Here is a 23755-nt window from a genome sequence, read left to right as displayed (position 1 = left end):
GCTTGGACAAGTATCCAGATCTCAGAGACCAAATGATCTGGCTTTGAAGGGATCAAACGAAGTTGAGGAAAAAAGTACTGCTGCAACTTAGTGACCTTCTGAAACCATATCTCAATATAGCTTTGATATCCTTGGTTCTTTTGCTGATCTGGATCATTCTTCATGTCACCTTCTATCATGACCTTCTGATTGATCTTTCTCTTGAATACATGGAAGATTTGATGGTAACCATGAGGGAACTTTCTCCATCTCTGATTCTGATCTCTTCTCTTCATCAAGTGCAGCCCATGGTTCTTTGATCTTTTCTTTTGGATCTTCTTTTGCCTTTGGTCCTTCAATGCTTTCAAGATGATCTCTTTTTTGCAACACTCTTCCCGAGCTTCAGTGAAGATCATTGGGCTCAAGAGGAATTGTTTGGATATGTTGTGCCTCAGATTTGCAATTGGGTTGAGCTGCTCCAATGTGTGGATTTGGAAATGGTATGGGTAAGTGAGTGGAGGTGTGAAATTGAGATGGAGATGGATGGTATTGTGGTTGGGTAGGCATTTGGGGTTGCCTTGGTGGAGGAGGAGGCGATGGTTGCGGATGAGCAGGTGGTGGAGGAAAATGAGCGGGATGAGAGTTGTACTGGGGCCTCCACTCCTGATAAGGTGCATTCCACTGAGGTTGTGGCTGAGCATAAGAGTGAAACGAATGAGCAACTGGTTGGGCATAATATGGATCTGTGAAGGAACAAGGAGAATATGACCAAGGAGGAGGTGTAGACCAGGAAGGATGAGCAGGGGGACCCCAAGAAGGCATGAAAGTGGCTTGATAAGGGTCATAATAGGTCTCGGAGGGCCCTTGCAGTTCCTGCTGGTAGGGTATGGGTCCATGTGGCCTCCTTTGGTTCATATAACAGAGTGATTCAGTGGCTCCCTTGGCTCTTTGACATGGAGCTTTGATTTTGGGCAAGGAAGGGCACTGATCTGTAGGATGGTATTCTTCACAGATGAAACACACTTCTAGAGAGTGCATTGGACAATCGTTCCTAGGATGCTTTCTAGTGCACCTAGGACAAAAAATGGCCAAAGCCCTCTTGGCTTCTTCTTGCTTCTTTTGGATCCGCAAGGTATCCAGTTGCATGGCAAGAAACTGCCTCATATCACTCTTGAAATCTTTGATCTGATTTTCAAATTCATCTTTGGACAAGATGTTGCTCCCAACATTTCTGCTTGTAGCCATTTGCTTCAGAGGAATGTTTCTTCTTCTTCTCCCCTAGAGGTTCTTCAGATATGTCTTGATGTCCACCCAGGGGTTCTTTCATCACAGCCATCGAAGAAGAACGTTGGCTGTGTGAAGCAATGGGGGTGTTGTGCAATCAATTTTCTAACTTATCTCTACTCCTACAAAGCATGAAATGAAATCTTTTTGGTTGATTTTTTTGTTTTTTCTACTTCTACCTGCAAAACTAAAATAGATTGATCTGCAACTAACTGTCTTGCTAAAATGAAAATGCGGAATTGAAATGAAAGCAGGAAAGGACTAATCTATTTTGCTCAAATGAAATTGCAGGAATGAAATCCTAGTCTACGCTTGCGGAATTGAAATGCTAATCTACACTTGCATAAATGAAATTGCAGAATTGAAATGCTAATCTATGAAAGCAGGAAATGCTAATCTATGAAAGCAGGAAATGTCTATGCTACTTTTGCAGAATGGAAATGAAATAAACTACTTAGCAGAAGGCAAGAGTAAGAAAATAGAAGAAAAGCAACAATTACTAATACTCTGACGCTTCCCCGACAATGGCGCCAAAAAGATGGTGGGCCCCAGTATTGTAGAAATAATGCTACAACTCCTGGAACTCCCTTCTTTAATTTTATCAACCCGGTAGTTCGTAACAAACTTGGAAGCGACGGTGCTGTATGCACAAGTACTAGCTCTTGCTGCAGCTGTCACTTGGTCAGCTGGCACAAGTCCGCTAGGGGCTCAAGCCAACTTCTATAAGCTCTTAGAAGAAGCTTTTTAACTGATGGACGAAAGCTAACTCAAAGGAAGCTAATCTACTTGCGGAAAGAAACTGAAAGCCAAAAAGAAACACAAACCCTAGCAAACCCTAATTCTACCAACTAGTCATACTGATGCAAAAATGAGAATGCAAACTATGAGAAGAGATGCCATTACTTCTAGGAAGGTAAAATGCATGTGTCTAAGTTATCACTAGCTGAAGAAAACATCTTTTTGTATTTTTGATTAAGTTGTTAGAATTATCATGCATGTGCTTCTAACTAGTTTTCCACTATGCAGGGATGGATCAAGGGACGAAATGCTTTGGGAAAGGTTGGGATGGTACAGAGAGGGTCTAAGGGATCCCTAGCATTCTTTCTGAGAGTTTCACAAAGTCTGGAGGCCATGCAACCGTGTTTATGAACTTCTACAGGAAGTCTGCAGCGGTTTCTACAGGAAGTTCTGTAAGTCTTCTACAGGATGTTCTGTAATTCTTCTACAGGATGTTTCGAAATGGGATTTTGGAGCATGGATGGGGGGAAAAAGATGGAGGAATGAGTATGGAGGTGAAATAGGGATGTGAAGAGGTCTAAGGCTCGGTGGATGAGGCTAAGGAGCGATTGGATTTGTTCAAGGGAGAGTGAAGCAATGTTGCACAAAAATTAGGGTTTTGGGAGCGAATGGCAAATGTGAAGCAAGGGTTCTAAGTAGAGGGTGGAGTAGGTAGGTTGGATGGAGTATGTGCAGGTAAGGAAGGGTAATAGGTACTCTGCAAGTGGTTTTCCAAACTGAACAAACAAAGACATGCAAAAAAACAAAGATCTAGTTATGCTACCCTAATATGATCTAGCGAACAGTAATAAGAATGGACAACAACTTTATTTGCAAGGAGACCATGTATATTAACTATGAAATGAAGCATTCAAAGCTCTGAACATGTAACCAACTTCTGCAAATGAAAACCAAACACTAATGATTGCATGGTAAAGCAAAGTCAGTGTTTTTGTGGGCAGCAAAGTCATCCTAGTCACAGCTCCTGATCCCACTAAGGGAGAGGTGAAACCACAGATGTTTGTTGGCCCTTTTCTTGAAGCTTTTTCTGTTAACAACCTATCAAATAAATCTGAGCATGAAAATCTATTTTACTCATCAAAAAAACAATCTAAATAACAAAACAAGATTTAGATCTAAATAGCAAATTTTATTCTAAGAATGCAGCAAAGACACATAAAGATAATCAAAGGAGGTATTGGGCGCTTGAGATGGGCCCAACCCCAAGAGTTGTAGCCTCCTAAGAGAGATTTAGAATTGGTGCAAAGCTGGATTCATCTTTATTGAGCAAGAAAAGAAGAGTTACATCAAAACTGTCCACAAGAAGAACTTGAACATGAGCTGAAAGCAAAGCTAATCCATGGCCTACAAATCGAATTACAAAATGACTAACTACTGGCTAACTACTAGCTACAAAATGACTACCAACTAGCTAACAAAAATGACTAACCACTAGCTAACCAAAATGAGGCCCTAAGCCTTCTTATTTATACAATTTGAGGACCCAACAGTCCTCCTAAAATTTAGGGACTTGGCTGCCCAAGACTTGGAGTTAACAGCAGTCCTACTTGACTTGCTTGGCTGCCCTTGTGCTGATTGATTCGGTGGCCCTTGAACTCTGAGCTGATGGTGGAGAATTCGAGGTAAGGGCCCATAAATGAGGGGGACACCTTCCTACAAATCCTCTAGCTTGTTCTCCCACGAATTTGGCTGCCAAGTGCTCATTAAGACCTTCCATTTTGTCTCCAAGTTGACCAAAAAGGCTACACAAAGCACCCATTAGACTTGTTGGCATAATGACTAACCAAATTCACTCTATTAACATAAAAATAATCAAAAACATGCAATAAACAAATGAGAATGGTGGACTAAGCCAAATTAGGAGGTTGAATGAGCCCAAAAATTGTACATTTTTGGGGCTCATCAGCATGCGTGAGCAAACAGATACATATATCATTTAAAGTACTCAATATAATTGAAATACCATACAACATATGCATGAAACGTGTTGGCTCTGTTATATTAAGAAGTGTAAGTTTCAGTCATACAATACATCCATGTCTAACCACCAGTTCCGACAACAGAACGTTATAGCCACAACCGCCTGCTCCTCCAAAAAGATATACTAGCTTTGCAAATTGGAGAAGCCAAGGCTCGTTACAATATTGTCCAAGCTTTCTCTAAGATAATCCTATCGGAAGCTTGGTTGACCAAAAGCCTCTACAATGAGTTATGAGGTTCTATTTATAGCAAAGGGTGAGGTGACCCTTGACATTCCCTTTTGTGACCGTTTATCTATCCTCATGACTCTTCAACTACTCTATGACTGTTAGATTCAACTATCGACACTTGAACTTCCACTTGAAAAGACGTTACATTACAATGCACATGTGCCCATGTGAGACAAAATGGCTTGAGCAAGCCATGCAAGACATCACTGACACTCGGACCGTTGTGGTGAGACCAACTCTTTGACATCCTTGTGATGGTGAAGGTGGTGAGCTAATGCCAAGCTTGGTCGTCCGTGATGGTGTTTGTGCGCTCAATGGTGACATCTTGCTGAAGCTAACTCTTGCCTCTGTTGCATCCAGGTGCACTGATATGGCTCCTCCGTCCAACTCGTCTGATAGCATGTGCATGGTCTTCTTGGGTGCGGCCGAACCAACAACACACTAATGCATAGTGTCTGTGCTGATCTTCAAGTGTGTGCTGGTGGTCATGCGCATCAATTGTCAAACTGCATGTTCAGCCCCAGTCGGACTTGCTTCTTGTCTTTGCCTTGGTGAGTGTGCCAAATGGGTGGATCGCATGCGTGCACACAATGACATGCATGCTATTGAATTCCCTTGCATGCGATCAACAACACTGCTCATTTTGTCCGCTCTGTGCCAGCTGTTGGGATGGATCTATACCTTGTACGAGCGCAGTTTCACCGATTTGTGCATGTTGCACCCCCTACTGTACCTGTTCCTGTTGTAACTCATTCTCATGTCTGTGCAACTCTTGTTCTTCCTCGAGTTGCTGATTTAGCACATGCAACTCCTTCTATGTTCCTTTCTCTGCCTTCATGTGATCTTCATGTCGCGCTGTCACCTCATAGCTTCGATCCCCAAAGTTGCTTTCATCACAAGTGGATCTGCTTGAGCATGCAACTTTGTTCCACCTCTGTGTTGTCAACAACCTTCCTCTTGCGTTCATTGCGTGTAGGTATGATGCCTTTAGTTGCTGCTGCTTATTGTGATGTTGACGCCATCTTATCTTGATGTCCTTGTCTACGAACAACTTGATGTCTTCGTGGGTAGGCAAGTTCATAGACACATGATCGACTACATCCCCATGTGTGCTTTGAACGGTGCCTTCGACTTTGCTCTTCTGGAAACCATTGTATATGTGCTGCTGAGAGGAGATGAACACCAGCGATACCTGGAGACATGCCAACACTCATGGCAAGCAATATGTCAATCGAAAACCAAAACGAACTTGAAAACTGACTTGCAACATACCTATGTGACTGATCATAAAGGTTATGCAATTTCTGTCGGGAGGTCGGGAGACTGACCGCCAAAACTGCGCAAGGCATAGTCCAAGCTATCAGGAGGCTGACTGACTGCTAGAACTACACAATGCATAGTCCAGCGTGACCTGTTGAGCACTGAAACTGCACAATGCGCAATTTCAGTCAGCAGTGACATGCAACTAGCAAACTGCATTGCACAGTTTTTGGGGCCAGCAGGACACTGCCTCCAAGAATTGCACAATGCAAGCCCGAAGATCAGTGTTGGGCCAGACTTGCACAATTTTTAGAGGGAAGGCAGATCCTTCGCTTCCAGAAATGCGTAGTACTAGCCGGGCAAGGCAGCCTAGTCCGGCCAATGGGCAACTGAAAACATGAGAAGTCTGAATGCATGGTGAGATGAGTTCAAACAAGAGTGAATGATCATTCATGGAAACAACAAGTGCAAGATTCAGAAAACGGGAAAGCATGCATGTATGTGAGCGAATCGCCGCGATGACGACCTTCCGTGCAAAACAGTGTCATGCATGCGACAACAGTGAAATGCAAACGAAAACTGAAACGATGCTTCTACAAGCTAACATACATCAAAAGGACAGCAATCGCTCACTTAAATCAAGCATACAACACTCACACAAAGCAAAACACAAAAAGCGACATAAACGCAGCGCGAGACGTGAAAAGCAGGCCTACCCCGAAACAATTGAGCTAAATGTGTCGACGACTGCCAAATGCAATGTGGGATGTCAGAGCTGCAAGGTCGATGCAAGGAATGATCTCTGTAGCGCCCGGTTGATGAGTTTTGATAAAATCAAGGTTGGGACGTGCACCACAAATCTAGGAAAAACGACACTTGGCGAGAAGTTTTTGAAATGATCTTTGCATGTAACCTCCAGCTGCTAAAAATGGATCCCTGAATCAAGGGATGCCTTTGCATGCTGCCTTGGGAGAAGCAGTGCATTCATGCAAATCGGTTTTTCTCAGTCCCAGAGGGAACTGGTCAACCTGAAGACACATGCATCGGTTTACAAGCCTGGAATGAAAATCTGCGCAGTTTCTAGGCTGAGCAGAGATGGCTGTCCCAGAGGGATTGCACAATTTATGGGAGGAACATGTGACTGTCTCCCAGGATTGCACAATTTATGGGAGGAACATGTGACTGTCTCCCAGGATTACACAATTTATGGGTTAAGCAGTTGTCCTAGGTCAGACCTTGCAATTTGCTTAGGGAAGCTTGTCTGACTACATTGCACAATTTTTGAGAGGAACAAGCTGCTTGGCTAGATTTGCGCAATTTCTGCTAGCTTCTAGGCTAGCTGCCTTAGAGGGATTGCGCAATTTCTAGGCTGAGCAACTGACTACCGCCCAAAATTGTGCAATTTCTGGGTTGAGCAGTCCTACTGGGCTGGATTGCATAGTTTTTCCAGTGAAGGTTGACAGGCAGGATTGCGCAATTTTGGAGCCCAGCAGGCTGTCAGTCAAGATTGTGCAATTTCTGTAGGGAAGGCTGGTTTCCCTCCAAAATTGTGCAATTTCTTGAGGGTGTTGCTCAACCTACAGCTGGACCAAGTCCAGAGAAACAGCCTGTGAGGGGGATGCAACAAGCTATCATGCACAGGCTGGCAATTTGCTAGAAAACCATTGAAGCTTGTGTACTTGATAGTGCAAGACATGCTGCTAAAGATGGTTGGTAGGGAGGCTCCAAAACAAAGCTAAGGAAAAATTTTGGAGGGTGGTTGTAGCCGCTACAACACTTGGCAACACACTGGTAGAACTCCAGCTCTCTGAATGGACCTTGTTCGTGAAAAGAAAGTCTAACACCTCCAGAAGTATTGTTCAGTTCTCTGTTCGTCTTGGTTTCCACACTTACTTGATTGTAAGATGTAGCATCTGCCAAGCTCTTGGTCGGTTGACACACATTCCAAGCCAAGCCAACATAATTGTTTCGATTGGGGATGAGGGGTATATTGGTGCACAAGTCATATAATCGTCAAAGTTTTAGTTTCATCTCTAGTGTTGCTCCGCTACCAGCAGGCCTGGACAGTGCCCCAGTGGAGTCACGCAGGAACACAAGCATCGCTCTCCTACCAGCAAGCCTGGTCAGTACTTGGTGGAGTTACTTGCATCACCTCTTTGCGCAGGAAGCCTTTCTCTTCTTTCGCCTTATTCATTTTTCCTTTTTTTCGAATTTTTCACATTTTCATTTTCATTTTCGTAATTGTGCATAGCACTTATTCATTTCAGAGGCGGAAGAGGGATCCCGACTTGTTGAGAGCAGAAGAGATTGTTCCTTCAAAGAAGTAGTTTATATATACCTCTGACGTACTTGTTAAGGTTTTTCCCCTCACCTTACTCTGCTTGACTGTGCTGACAAGGATCAACCCAAAAACAACCAACTAGAGTAGGTGATACTAGTTAGCGCGGAAGCGTTGCGTTTTCATCAAGGTTCACTTCAAACAGTACGTATTTTCCATTGATGTATCATGGACTAAAGATAACAAGTTCTTCATACAGAGGCAAGATGACCAATAACCAAGTAGTGATAGTTGCACAAGGCCTCTTGTACTTTACCCAGCTTGTTTCAGATGTCACACACAGTTTCATGCGAAACTAGCCTACGGACAATAACAAGCAAACAAACCAAAAAGCAAAGCAAGAAGTAGAATCAAATGCGAAAGCAAAGCGAGTAAGCAAACAAACAAGCAAGCAAGCAAACCCACAAAGAAAGAAGAAAACATGCATGCAAGCAAACAACTCAAAAGCAAACACTACTCCTACTCCTAAGCTAACAGTGCATGGGTCGTCTCACGTGAAGTGATACTTCCAATGTAGCCACCGGTACATTGGTTGACCCATGTTAGTGAAAGCATGGTTTGCAAACAACACAACTATGCAAACCAGCAAACATGGAAGATATAACGATGAAGACAAACACACTCCAAGCTTACGAGCGTCCACATAACAAAAATGAGTTAAAGCGCATGACATACACTATGTGGACTTGCCGTTGTGCTACACTGCATGTAGATGTTGAGTGTATGCATTCTCTTGACTGTGACATGCAAGCAAACGTGAGAAAGGTAGACCACTTACGTTGTGCATGTGTGCTTGCTATGTAAGATTCCTTCAAAGTAAGAGCGATGGGATCGTTATTGATTTCGGGTAGCATCGGACGTGCTCTAACCACGAAATTTGGTGGAGAAGTTGGGGCACATGAGATCTCCAATACCCAGAAAGAGTTTCGGCAAATTCTAAATAGATCAGGAGATATTAAAAAAATTAATATTTTTAATGGAGTCCCTAAGTCTAAACTTACGGAAAATAAAATATTAATGTGTATTAATATGAATCTGTGTTAGAATGGTCCAAAAGACATGGATCAACCCAGATCTAATCTTAGCCATTGATTAGGGACTTAATCTCGGCCGTTGAGATGTCAACAAGAAAGTATAAAAGGAGGCTTGAGGGTCACTTGGAGACTACACCAGATGATCAGTGATTCTATTCTCTAGAGCGGGGTTTGCTAAGAGAGATAGAATGATTTATCGGGAGAGCAACTGAGGGGCATTGAGTACAGAGAAGGCAAAGATTGTGCCGGGAGAGCAGCGCAGCAGCCAAGGACGGTGACGCAGAGCCAGCAAGCGCTCACGCAGGGCCACGAACAGGCAGCCAAGTGTTGTGCAGAGCACCAGAGGGGCCAGCGCAGCTGACGCAGAGGCTCCCAGAGTTGACGCAGGGCCTCCTAGGGCTGACGCCGACCAAGAAAGGCTGACGCAAGGCCAGTGTGAGACAGAGAGGGGCTGGCGCAGTCCAGATTGGGCAGACGCTGGGGTTGCAGGAGCAGTTTTGTGCTGAGGAACTGCTGGAAGGATTTTTCCAGGGTTTCAACCAGGAGATTTCTCTCAAACTGAGGTATATCTGCTAAGGAAATTCTCTGTTGGGTAGGCTAGTTTCGGCACCCAGATTGTACTCTTATACTGCTTAATAAGAAAACCCTCAGATAGCTGCACCGGTTTTCCCACATTGGGTTTTTCAGGGACATTGGTCCAAAAATAATGGTGTCATGTGGTGTGTTTGTTCTTGTTTCTTTTAGTCGCTGATCTATAATATGTTTTGTTGAGCATGCACTGGTACTCAGTGTCAACTCCGTCCCCACTAACCGAAAAAGCTCCTGCCAAAACCCGCCCATGAAACAGCTGTCCCTGTCATTGACGATGGTCTTAGGAAGACCATGTAGCCTGAAGACCTCTCTGAAGAACAACTCGACTACCTGTGCTGTTGTGTAGTGTGCAGATATGGCAAAGAAATGTGCGTACTTCTTCAGTCGGTCAATGACGACAAAGATACAATCCTTGCCTTGCACCATGGGCAACCCTGTGATGAAGTCCATCGAAATACTCTCCCATTTCCCCTTCGGAATGGGAAGAGGCTGCAATAAACCCTCGGGATGGCTCATCTCTCCCTTGTTTCTCTGACAAATATCGCACTCCCGGATATGTTGGAGTACGTCCTCCTTAAGGCCCTTCCATGAGAACCTCTCTCTGATGGCCCTGTAGGTTTTGGTAAACCCCTGATGGCTGGCCAATGGTGAATCATGTGATGCCTGGAGTATCTTCTTCTTGAGTTGAGATCCCTCAGTCAAGAAGATCCAACCCCTGTAGTAGATGATCTCATCGACCACCCTGTACCTGTCATCCGCCATTTGCCCATCCAAACCTCACATGCAAACCTGTCCTTGGAGTACTCAACTAAGAGTTGAGCTTTCCAGTCTGTTTCCAAGCTCATAAGAGACCACATGGCTGGTCTACGTGAAAGAGCATCTGCTACCACGTTGTTCTTACCCTTGACATACTCAATGTCAAAGTCATATGCTTGGATCTTGCTGATCCACTTCTGCTGCCTCTCCTGTAGCTGCTTCTGCTCCAAAAAGAATCTGAGGTTGTTGTGATCAGTCCTCACCCTAAACCTGTTACCCACTAAATACTACCGGAACTTGGCCAATGCATGCATGATGGCCAGCATCTCCTTGTCGTATATAGAATACAACCTCTCGTGCGGAAGGAGCTTTCAGCTCTCATAGGCTATAAGGTGACCTCCATGCATCAATACTGCATCAATCCCCTCTCCCGACGCGTCACACTCCAAAACAAATGGCTGCGTGAAATCTGGCAATGCAAGTACTGGGCAACTACTCATAACCTCCTTGAGCCTGTCAAAGGCTCGCTACGCTATATCTGTCCAACTGAAAGCCCCCTTCCTCGTCAAATCTGTCAGGGGTGCAGCAAGCTGTGAGAAACTCTTGACGAACTTCCGGTAGTAAGTACAAATGCCAATGAATCCCCGGAGTTCTGTCACGTTCCTCGGCTCCGGCCACTCTCTAATGGCCCTGATCTTCTCCTTGTGGACTCTCACTCCGTCCACCCCTATGATGTGCCCCAAATACAACATCTCCGTCAACCCAAACTCACACTTGGAGAGTTTGGCATAGAACTGCTGCTCTTGCAAGATACGCAACACTGTCTCAATGTGCTGGAGATGCTCCTCCCAAGTCCTGCTATAAATGAGAATGTCATCAAAGAATACCAACACAAACTTCCTCAAGTGACTGCGGAAGATGTGATTCATGCAGGACTGAAATGTGGTGGGGGCATTGGTTAGCCCAAAGGGCATCACCAAGAACTCAAAGTGCCCATAGTGACACCTGAAGGCGGTCTTGGGAATGTCCTGCTCCCTCACGCGAATCTGATGGTACCCAGATCTCAAATCAATCTTTGAGAAGAACCGTGCTCCTCTCAACTCATCCATCAACTCGTCGATCCTGGGTATGGGGTACTTGTTCTTCAGTGTCTTCTTGTTCAGGGCCCTGTAGTCAATGCACATCCTCAATGTGCCGTCCTTCTTCTTCACCAACACCACGGAAGAAGCAAAAGGACTCGTGCTCGACCGAATGTGCCCAAGAGCCAGCAACTCCTGAATGGCCCACTCAATCTCATCCCGATAGGCCTTGGGATGCCTATAGGGGGTAGTAATCACTGCCTATATACCCTGCTCCAGCTCAATGGTGTGCTCAAATCCCTAGTCCAGTGGCTGTCCTGGCGGAATCTCCCCAAACACTATGGCATACCGGTCAAGGATGGACTGTATCTCTGGATGCACCATCTGCCTTGTAGTCCCTGCCTCTGATGCACGTAGCTCCACTGCCCACTCTACATCTCCCTTTCGGAAGACTGCCTCCATCCGATGAGCTGAAACAGTCTGAGGCGGATATGTGTGATATCTCCATATCTTCTCATGCCTCCCTGTCTTCTCATCATCCCACTCCATCTCTAGGGTCTTCCAATCCGTCGTGACCTTCCCTAGAGTGATGAGCCACTGAACACCCAATATCAAGTTGGTGTCCGGAATATCGACCACGAAAAAGTGGTCAATCAATGTGTCGGTGCCCATCGTCACTAATAGCTTTGGAACATAACAAGCACACATCATGGTCTGATCTCCTAGGACCAAGACTGAAAACCCATCGAAGCTCTCTGTCTGTATACCTCTCCGCTCAACCATCTGTGCATCGATGAAGTTGTGGGTTGCCCCACTGTCAACCAAAACTGAAACTCGCTAGCCACGTATTGTCCCCCGTACGCGTAACGTCAGATACTTGGGAACTCCTCACAATGCTGCAAGGGCCCCTTCGGTAGGTGCAAAAGATGCACTACCTGCTGCTGGCGTGGAGGTGGCAAAGGTCCCTACATGGCGTGACTATCTCCTGCCTCCACATCATCCTCATCATCCTCTTCCCCACTACTCTCAGAGAAGACCTCAATAAAATGTGCTTTGCCAGCAACACATATATGTCCTGCTGCCCATGACTCTTGATAGGTGAAGCACAACCGCTTCTTCTTCAGTTCCCTCCTGGCATCGTCGTCAAGCTGCACTCGTCCTGGATTCCCCTTTGGAGGTGGAATCCTCACATCCTTCCCCTTAGACTGGAAAGTCTGTCTCTAGGGGTAAGGTGTTCGGGTCCTGGGTAAGGTAGCCTATAAGTCCCAGGTCCTGCTAATAGCGTCCTGGAGTGTGGCTGGTCTAGTGGATCGGACTAAACCCCGAAGTGGCTCTGCTAACCCCTCAACATACATATAGATCCTCTGCGCCGTGGATAGATCTGGCACCATCACTGAGACCCTTAAGAAATCTGCAATGTAGGTCTCTGGGCTCCCTGTCTGTTTGAGCCTTGTCAGCTCAACAAAAAGTTGCTCTAGATCCCTCCGATCAAATCGCTCCATCAATCTCCTGGTGAACTCAGCATATGTCGTCACTGTGGAATGTCCGAGTGTAACCATCCCATGAAACCACCAATCCTGAGCCTCACCATCCAAATGCAATGTTTCCACCTTGATGGCCTCTGTTTCCGACATCTGGTTAAGCGGGAAATAGATGTCCATCTTCTCCACCCAAGACTTTGCCGAACTGTTTGATGAACCATCAAACGTAGGCAAGTGGAATCTTCTCGCTACACGGTGGGTGTCACCATCATGGTAATTTCGGTACCCTCTGTGATGGTCGCGGGGTCTACTATCCCGCTGGAGCTGAACAAAGTCTCTGAATGAAAGAGCATCCTTGAACTCCTACCCATAGGCCTGGTACTCTGCAAAATAATCACCCATATGACCGGGCTCTACCTCCTGCTGGGCTCCGGCCCTCATGTCTGCTCCTAAGAACATGGGCATGGTAGAGCGTGTAGGGGCATGCGAAGCCACCTGCTACGCAGTATCACGCTGCTCTGGCAAATGATGGGATGCACCCGATCCCTCACCAATCTGAAAAACCTATGGGCTCTCACGCTGTCTAGCCCCTACTGCCGTGAATCTCTGCCCCATCACCTCAATTTGCCTCGACAGATCCTGCACTGATTTGAGGAGCATATCCGCAAATCTCTTCCTATCCTCTTTTGCCATCGGATCCTCCTGCTCTGTGTCCACCACAGGCTCTTTCTGTTCTGCGTCCACCACAGACTCCTCTTGTTCTGTGTCCACCACCCGAACACAGTCTCCCCCTCTGTAGGTGTTCTCCAAACTACGCCCAGTGTCTCTGTATCTCCTACCTCTGTAACAGATGTAGGGCTTCTCCTTCGGTGTCATAAACTACTAGCTCCACAGGCTGAGCCAGATCTATGCTCTGATACCACTGTAATATCCCTTTTAGGGATATCCCTCAAACACAAGCAAACTCCAACTAGTATAGGAGAAAAACACACAAGTGGTATAGTAGCCGGGAAGCTCAAAGAGATAAAAATAACAGTGGTGCAACATACAATAATGCATACATGGAATATAAGCAGATACTCAAGAAACGCAGAGAGAAATGCTAAGCCATTTTATTATACTGAGTAATGGAAAGAGTACAGGAGGTGATCAGAAAGATAGCACCTCGACTTGCACAAGGCAAGTGAAGAAATACACTCAGAATGGTAATGAAATGGTCTCTCTGAACTGCGTCCAAGCTGCCGGAGAACTGTTGTGCTGCTGCTACCACTGGAATCAAGTGAGGATTTGGGGTTGTTCCCCTCCTTAGAAAATGTTGAAACTCTGGAATCAACCTCTGCTCAATAAACCCAGAAAATCCCAGAAAGCTTTTCAAAAATGGCTAACCCACCGAAAATCACCCCCTTGAGTATTTACGCTATCCCTCAAGGCTCTGAGCTGCCACTGAATAGAACCCTCCAAAACTCTGCCCGAAACTCTGCCAAAATCCTCCAAGATGCAAGGGTTGATCCCCTGCTCAATCTCCCAGCTCAAATCCTCCACATAAACCCAATCCAGAACTCCTATCCCAAGAGATTGCGTCCTCCCCTCTCAAGATTGCACAGTCATCAAAATGCTCGGCTCCTCCTCAACTCCAAAATCGATCCTCCTGCAAAAGACTGATGAAACTACCTTGCCCGAGTAGGCACTCGAAGTCCCCCGGGCTAAGGGTGAGATCTCCGAACGGAGACACTCGATGCACTAAACAATGTTGAGACAAGGTAAACAACCAGCGTGCTCTAAGTCGAAGTAACTAGCTCAAATGCAACATAATCGAATGCCAAAATGAGGAGGCTCCTCTCTCCTTTATAGCGTTGGCCTCTCTCAAAACCCTAAGGCCCACCTCCTCCAACATAGCCTCTCTCTTGCCACGTGCTCCTTTCCATCTACGCAATCCCTCCAAGTGTCTACGTGGGCCCCTTCTCTACGTGGTCCTTTGGACCCCTTGGCTCCCCTTTAAGTTACAATGTTGTGCTACTAGAGAGTGACTTTATTCCAAAAAGTGAGTTATGTCCCCCTTTCCTCACCTTTTTATTTATAAATAACTATAGAAGGAAAAATTGAGCAAAATCGGATATTCCAATTAGCCATGGCTAATTAGGAATATTACACGAATATCCTCATAAAGTATGAGGCTATTCCATGTTCTTTCGATATCCTTAGCTTGTAGAGTTCTTGCCTTAGAGAGATGACTTCTCATGTAGTGCTTATAGAAAACAACTCTACCAATTCAATTTGTCATATATTTCTTTTGAGGTGTCTAGTTTAGATGCACATGGAATGAGGGGATCCTTGATGGATTCTATGAGAATCCTTTGAGCCCTCACTTCCCCGTTCATAAACTTCGCAAGTGCTTGAGCATCTTCTTTCGCTGGTTTGGTGATAGACCCTTTGACATGTTCCATAACCTCATTTTCAATGAGATTCAGATTTGTCCTCTTATTCCATGCAAGATAGTTTGAAGCCCCAACCAATTTGTTTCTTTCCTTGCAAAAGACATTTTGACAGATTCAAACATAAATATACTTACTTGAGAAGATGTTTCTTACATTTGATGCCTCCTTGAATTTGATGATAGTAAAGATGATAAAGAACTTCTCCTTGATGAAGATAGATCTCTTCAAGAGTGATCCTCAACTCCACAAAGAAGGAGATCACTTTAGATCTTTTGATGATGATGTCCTTGTTGATGATGATCAAAGATGACTTCTTGATGATGTCTTCAATGGTAAGGACCTTGCTCCAATGAGAGGGAGCTCCCCTTAGAATCTTGATGACAATGTCCTAGGTCTTGCTTCTCTAGAAAGGAACTTGATGTTTAAGTCCTTCAACTTGAGTACGGTCTTTGAGGTCTCTTGAGATGACTTAAGGATTCCAAGACTTCTTTCTAGTGTAGACTTCTTCTTTGATCTATGGTTTTTGATACTTCTTTTGTAGATCTTGACTTCAATGTGATCTTCTAGATTCGCTTTAATGCCTTCCTCGAGATTTGATCCTTGAGTGTCTGTTGATAAGATGCCCTTTCTTGACTTTGTAACCTTAGCTCTAATACCATGTTGAGAAAACCGGGGCATCAAGATTATGTGATTTCTCTATTAATGATAACTGCTTGTGAATGCTTTTTACTTCTCTAGATTAGGATCTTCTCTTTTGTTAGAGTATTATAGTGTTCTTCTTCATAAAAAAACTATGAAAGCATAAACAATAAAGAGACAAGAGACACAAAAAGTAGGCTATCAGCCAAGGCCAAAACCTCTCCCACTTGAGAGGAAAACCCAAACGAAATCTTCTTCTTATAGAGAGTTCAATTGATGAATACCAATACCAAGACCCTTGACCTATTGACCTCTCCAAGACCAAGTCACGAGACCTCTTAGTTTAACCTTTTCTTCAATAGTCAAACTGCTTGCTTCTCCTTCCTTCTCGGTTATTCTTTAGATCTCGGCTTCTAGGATCAGACTTGCAACCCTTGGCTTCTTCAGAAACCCTAGTTGTAGCACGTGTGACCAACTTTTGCACTTTGCTACCACTTCGCTTGGAGGGGAGACTTTCTTATGAATTCTCCTTGATTCGACTTGATGACTTCTCCTTTGATTCGACTTCACAAGTGATCTTACTAGCCTCGGCTCTTCTAGCAATCTTCTCGGCTTCTTCTGCAACAGATGCTGCCTCCTTTCTTCACACGTGTGACAAGAAATAGCCCTAGAACAAATCTGAAATGGTTCGTATAGCTTCCCTTCTTCTTCGTTTGATGATGAGGCTTCCTTCTCGAGTTTCTCGCACTTCTTTCCTGCTTTAGACCTTGACCGAATTGCTTGTGCTAAAATGAGGCCGAGCTGCCCTATTTATAGTGGTTTGCCAATGTAAATAAGCCAACTTGACATTTTCTTGGGCCGACATGTCATTTGGAGTATCTTTATTATTTCATTTAAGGCCGACTTGATGGACATGCTAGAGCTTGGTCTTGGAGGGTCTCTTTGACTCTCTTAATGACTTACATATATTTGTAACATGCCCAAGAAGGGTCTTCCATACATGACATTGTCTCAATAGACTTTTATGACTTGATGACAAACCTAAAGGTTCACAATGGGAACCTTAACTCAAATGAAATTCCTTGATCATGAAACCCATGATTCAAGCATTACAAAAATAATTTTTATTTTCTTCTTTACATCAATTAAATAAAATCATATTTACACATGTCATTATGAAGACCGAACCTAGTTACACTTTTCATCAAAGGCAAGGGAGAAGAAAGGGTTTCTTATGATTTATTCCACCGAATAATATGCTCATACAACCCTCAAAGAAGGTCCCAACGTGAGAGAGAAAGACCTATATTTTCCCTCTTGGGACATCACCTAGGGCAAGAGATTTTATGGATTTTATGAAGATCATAAAGAGATTTTATGAGAAGTTCAACATCCCTTGCTCTTTATGAACTTTCACCAATGGGAGTTGTCTTGGTAATGAAGGGAATCACTTAGAATGAATAGATCAATGATATAGGTATGATGTGATTCCACAAATCCCATTCACAGAGAGACACAACAATGGTTCAATGCTTCAAGGAAGTTAAACGCTCTCCAAGAAAGGCCTAGGAGGAGATCAAGATTTTGGGTTTGAGATTTATGATTATAATAGGTATTCCCAAGATCAAGACTCCAAGTAATGGAATAGGACCTCTCAAAGAAGCTCAATGTGATGATTTAACACTTCCAAAAGGATCTTTGCTTCCTTTGAAAGACCTAGGAAAGACTTGCGCTAGACCTAGGGTTTTATGAATAATCGTGGGAAGAAATACTTCCAAGGTACTCACTAGGTCAAGGCAAGGAAGAAGAAAGGGTTTTTTCTGATTTATTCCACTAAACACTATGCTCATACAACCCTCAAAGAAGGTCCCAAGGTGAGAGAAAAAGACCTAGATTTTCCCTCTTGGGGCAACACCTAGGGCAAGAGATTTTATGGATGAAACTCGAGCAGATGCCCACCAAAATTGGAGCATAGGTAGCCTAAACTGGTTTGGGGCATAAATGTTGGTCTTATGGCTCACCTCAGTCAAAGTCCCTTGCTCTTTACAGACTTTCACCGATGGGAGGAGTCCCGGTAAGGAAGAGAATCACTTAGAATGAATAGACCAATGAGTTAGGTATGACATGATTCCACAAAGCCCATTCAAGGAGAGACACAACAATGGCTCAATGCTTCAAGGAAGTTAAACGCTCTCCAAGAAAGGCTTAGGAGGAGATCAAGATTTAGGGTTTAAGATTTATGATTATAATAGGTATTCCTAAGATCAAGACTCTAAGTAATGGGATAGGACCTCTTAAAGAATATCAACGTGATGTTTTAACACTTCCAAAAGGATCTTTGCTTCCCTGGAAAAACCTAAGAAAAACTTGTGCTAGACCTAGGGTTTTATGATTATGAATAATCGTGGGAAGAACTACTTCCAAGGTACTCACTAGGTTAAGGCAAGGGAGAAGAAAGGGTTTCCTATGATTTATTCCACTGAATACTATGTGCCTCATACAAACCTCAAAGAAGGTCCCGAGGTGATAAAGAAAGACCTAGATTTTCCCTCTTGTGGCAACACCTAGGGCAAGAGATTTTATGGATGAAACTTGGGTGGATGCTCATCGAAATTGGAGCATAGGTAGCCTAAAGTGGTGTTGGGACATAAATGTCGGTCTCATGGGTCTCTTGATGATAGAGAAGCTTATATAATGCTCCAAATGAGGGATCTGATGATGGTGCTTTCCCTTCGATGTCTCATAGATGAAACAATCCTCCTCTGGGCCTTGGATTAGCTTCCATAAATATCTTAAGCCGACCGGGGCACACTGGTCCAAGCGCATCATCTCACGAATAATATGGGGCAATGAGCAGGCTGTTGAAGGGCCCATGGCATAAATGATGCTCTAACACATGATGGAGTCCCATGGTTCTCAATGCATCCCCTAGGAGTGTTAATATGATCCTCTAGTGGGCTTGGGCCCCAATTAAATTGCCCAACCCATGATGAAACCACCTACCAATTACATATATGATCAAATGCACTTCCTCACCATTAGGTACAATAATTCATTAGTGCATCTAAGTGAACCAAGCTTGTTAATCAAGGGAACATCGAGACTTCATAATGGGCTTCCCTTCCAAATTTGGGGCTTTAAGCTTGTAATAGTGTTACCTCCCTAGGTAGGAGTGTTTAATAAACAACCCTATTAGGTGTTCCCAACCCCTAAAGGGAAAGACAACTCCAAGGTACATCCTTCAATTGATAGGGGTCATGTGAATAATGATGAGATGGATAAGGACATGGGGGTCTCAAAGCCAAATGCCATAGGTTCAAGGATGGTAATGATGAGGGATGTGTTGAAAATAATCAGGGGGGTGAATCAGTATTCCTTAGCAATTAGCACTTCTAAATCTTTAGAGCATTAGTTAATATTCAATTATTATTAATGTTTATGCAGTAATAACAGTAAATAAAAGAACACAGTAGACACAAGAATTTTAGGTGGAAAACCCCCTTTGGGTCAAAAATCACCGTACGCTTTTCTAATAAAATTTTTAATCTTCAGCGCCAACTAAAATGAAAAAAACAACTTCCTAGAATTCTAGAAAAGAATTCTTCTGCAGCTTCCACTAGAAGGACGCCCCAACGCCCTGGTTCCTTCAATAGTCAATTGAGTGGATGCCCCAACATCCTAGACCAACCTACCACCTTGAAGTGTTCACAGGCTCCAACCTGTAGGCAACTTCATGCACCAACCTAGCACCTCCCTACCACCCTATAATGACTGAAATGAGACAAGAGTGTGGATTCCCGTACCAAGGACAACGATCCATGATACAATATGATTTACAATGATTTTGACCGAACACCTAATCACACTATGACCCGCAACCCAACCATGACATCATCACAACAGAAACTCCTATACCTCCCAATAATGCATTTTTGACTCTAGGTAGATTCACTCCTTTACAATAATGACTCTTCCAATGATGACACTTTTACAAATGACTCTTTTACAACTTTACAATGATGACTCTTGGACTTGACACTTCTTCACAATATACAAATGGCTGCCATGTCTTCAAAGGATGTCCCACTGCAATGCTTCCTTTAATTTCATACTTCTGCTCTTGAATTCTTGCTTGAAGTTGTACTTGAATCTTCTTCTACCTACATGCAAAATTTTCCCGGTGAAACCAATCCCTAAACAAAACAAAATACCCTTCAACTTACCTTTGCTTGCAAAACACTTGTAAGTGCATAATGATGAATAAATACAAATTAAAATTACAATGCGTACCTGAAATGTGCTTGTCACTTTTGTTGTTGACTTGTTACAATAGTAGACAAAGACTCCCACTCTTGATATAGGCCTGGACTCTATGCAAGACTATATCCAAAACTGACCTAAAGATATATACAATAAAAACTAATGACAGACTTTGTATATACTTACATTGTCCAGCAAAAATATGTCAAAGATGATACTCATACTTCAAATGTAAACACTAATCATACATACCTTGTTGTAGGAGACTTACCCTTGACTGTTGGTGTGTGTTCCTTACTGCAGTGATCCTTGAATGCATGCTTTTTCTTGCCTTCCAGGAGCTCGATATTGAATCTATTGTATCTATGTAATTTCGGATCTCCAAGGTCTGAAATTTTGTTCTGTGGTAGCCCTCTGAGTCCTCTTTCCAACCCCATAGGTCTGATCAAGATTGGATTCTTCAAAAAAGAGTGATTCCCAATCTCCCACGATGACCTAATTATACACTAGTTCAGTAGAGAGAACTTGTACGAAGTGCCACCTGTCACTGTTGCGATCTTCGGCCCTGAAAACGCTACTCAACAAACTACAGTTTGTCCTCTTTCTGTGACTATTTACGAAATTTGAGTCCAGTGCTTAGAGAGAAAGTTATGATGATTTTCCCAACGTCACATGTTCAACATGGAATTCGGGAGCCTGCAAAAACCCTAACTTCCTCAGATCATATCTTCGAATATATAGTGAACCAAGATCTAAAATTCAGCCACGAGGTTCATCAAGATTTCGGCTCAAATGGGTTTTAATTTCAGCTTCTGAAACTTCGCAAAAAAAGAGTTATAGCAAAAAAGCCACGATGACCTGTTTGAAGCCACAAAATCCCTACTAGAGGAGGATATGAGGGTCATTATTTATGTGAATGTCTTGAATTGAGAGGGTCCTCAACAAGTGAACGTTGGAGGGATATTAGGAGCAATTTTTTTTATTAATTATTGACTATTCAATGACCACAACCAATTATGAGTGCCATGCCACAACCCCATAGGGTTTTAGCCCACTAACTGGGGTTACTAACTTCAAACATGATTATCTCTCAAACCGTGAAGAATTACTTGGTATACCATATATCAATGAAAACATCTCGATGAGTAGAATCCATCTCGAAGATCCTTGACTCAAAATAGAGTAAATTGCCAAGTCAAAATGCCCATGCAAGATCGGGGTAGCCCACGGTGCTGCTTGGGTTGACATCAATGACAACCACTGATCAACAGGATTTCCACATATTTAGGTGTATGGATGTAGGAGGGAGCAATCGTGGATACATAAGCTACCCTGGCCTTTGTTTTTTCAACCTTCTTCATTTTCCTTTTGCCTTTTCTTGATTTTTCTTTGTAATATTGTTCAGGGTTCCAGGAGATGAGAGCATGTTGTGTATGATATATATTATAAACAATTATTACCCCCTTAAGGTGGGGCAGTTCATCGCCCATCAAGGGTTGGGATGTGCACAGGCTCCTTAATGGTGTGAGGGCACTCATGAGTCCCTAGCAACTAGGGTGATGGCCATAATGATCAAGGGTAGAGCTCATGTTTGGCTTTTTCCCACGTGCTATTTTAATGTCCCAACCATCTTTTGCATTTTATAATATTCTTTTCTTTTGTTTCTTGCTTGTGGCCATGATATGTTTTTAACATTCTTTCAACTGCATCAACCTCTAGGGCAACATTTCTAAGCCCGACCCAAACATGTGGACAAGGGGAGGGGGTGTACCAGTGCCTTGTGGACCTAATGGTCATGTGGACCCAGATAGGGAAGATGATGAAATAAGGCATATAATGTGTGGAGGGGAGTGAAAAATGTGAAATGGGAAAATGGGATCGCGCTAGCAAAATTGAGGTTTCCCAAGTAGTGCCCTTCCTGAATTTATAAGCCAATAGGAGAGATCCCACGGGACTAGGATTGAGGATTAACCGCCCCTTCGCCCCTCCCCCCCCTCCAATTTAAGGTGAGGAAACAAAACTACAGTCAAAACTCCTCCTTCCAGGTCACCCAATAATCCAGTCTCAAAGTGCCCAAGAAAAACAAGCATAAACACTCGATTGCACAATGAAAAACATACCTTTAGGATTGGACTACCCACCTTCAAACATATGCTCTCGACAGATGAGCGAGGGGACATATGACTTGCTTAGGGAGCAGAGATCAAATGGCACAATACATCGGCTACATTGGTTGTTGTCAGGGGCTGCTGGTTACCGACTAAAGACAAATCTGGGAGAAAAATTTTCCTATGGGGTCAGCCTCTTTTGGTGGCTAACAAGAAGTGTTGGCCTAAATAGCAGAGGCTTGGGAGGGGTGACAGTGGGTCCCTGCCCTATGTGTGCCCATATAGCAAGGTTCTTTGGACCTTAGCAACATTGCTAATTTGATTCGTAACAACGCTCATCTTGTTGATGTGTCAATGGTCAAGCAAAGCAATGGTGACATAAGTTGTACTTCATCAACCTGGTTAGATATAGTTCACCTCTAGTCACTGTTTTGAAGATCTTATCTTGTGGATTGCAACTATTTTACTTGTCCAAAGCTTTTGTATTTTTGTATTTGAACAAGCATGTAAAATTACCATTACAAGAGGATGCTAGAGATAATGATATCAATTAGGACTTAGACGTATAATAAATTCTTACTAAATAAAGTGATGTATTAATGAGTTATTTAATGTAGTAGTTAATGGTTAGGTATTTGGAAGTTATGTAACATACTCTACTCCTAATGACATGAATGAATTCACTCTTAAGCACATAAATTTTCCATTAACAAGAGAGGAGTATATGTGACAAACATGAGATAGTAGCTATTATTTTGTAGATATGAAATACAAATAAATGAGGCTAAGCAGTCCCCAAAGGGCTGTCAAGGAACACCATTTTCACTGCCACATGCTCAAGGGCCCACCTGATACTTCAAAGTGCATCTATATCCAAGGAATGAAGTCGATGGATATTAACTACACAACTGATCCTTTTTTGCTGACATCATACTAAGGAAACCGTACATAATGATAATCATAATATTCAAATAAACCACTTAAGCAAAAGATTAATAGCCAAGTCTAACAATCAGCTGCAATAGCATGTTCTTCTATTACATAGTTTTTTAGGCTACAAAGATTTAGGTGGTTGATAGTAGATACCACATCAATCAGCATATATTTTATATGTTAGCCTGCACAAGGATAACATATTCACAATTGCTTATTTCTAATTGGAAAAAACTACCAGTAACTAACTGACTTTACTTCAGTCAGCAGATTTAGCCAAACATATACATTTACCTCAGATCAGCCTTCAGATCCTCGGCACTTTCATACGAATTAATTCGACTATAGATCACCTGCAAAAAACACATCCAACTCACATTAACAGAATTATGTTAGTAAAATGCATATTGGGGACACAACGTAGATGTACTTCAACGAAAAGATGAAAACAATGATAACCCTCACCAAAATATACCTGTACAACACCAATAAAGCCAATAAGTTGTAGTGTCTTTTCCCACTCTGCATACAACAAACCATTTAAAATCCTGAAATGAGTGCTTCCTTGAC

General features: G+C 43.3%; 1 protein-coding gene across 7 annotated transcripts in view; it reads right to left on the bottom strand.

The window, feature by feature from the left end:
• The window catches only part of LOC149197137 (Rhodanese/Cell cycle control phosphatase superfamily protein), a 263884-nt gene that overhangs the window by 12374 nt on the left and 227755 nt on the right, over positions 1 to 23755 (bottom strand). For all 7 annotated transcript variants that reach the window (XM_089405744.1, XM_089405743.1, XM_089405746.1 and 4 more), the window contains 2 exons: positions 23661 to 23707; positions 23480 to 23538 (listed from right to left, as the gene is read on the bottom strand). In XM_089405744.1, the coding sequence (XP_089261870.1) occupies positions 23480 to 23538; positions 23661 to 23707 (106 nt within the window). The remainder of the gene's footprint in view (positions 1 to 23479; positions 23539 to 23660; positions 23708 to 23755) is intronic.

The sequence above is a fragment of the Pinus tabuliformis genome, chromosome 2_2 (assembly GCF_031772625.1).
Source record: "Pinus tabuliformis cultivar Carrire ecotype Pingquan chromosome 2_2, CPIR1, whole genome shotgun sequence".
NCBI lineage: Eukaryota > Viridiplantae > Streptophyta > Pinopsida > Pinales > Pinaceae > Pinus > Pinus tabuliformis.
The sequence above is the reverse complement of the archived record's forward strand: the minus strand, read 5'-3'. Positions and strand labels throughout refer to the sequence as shown.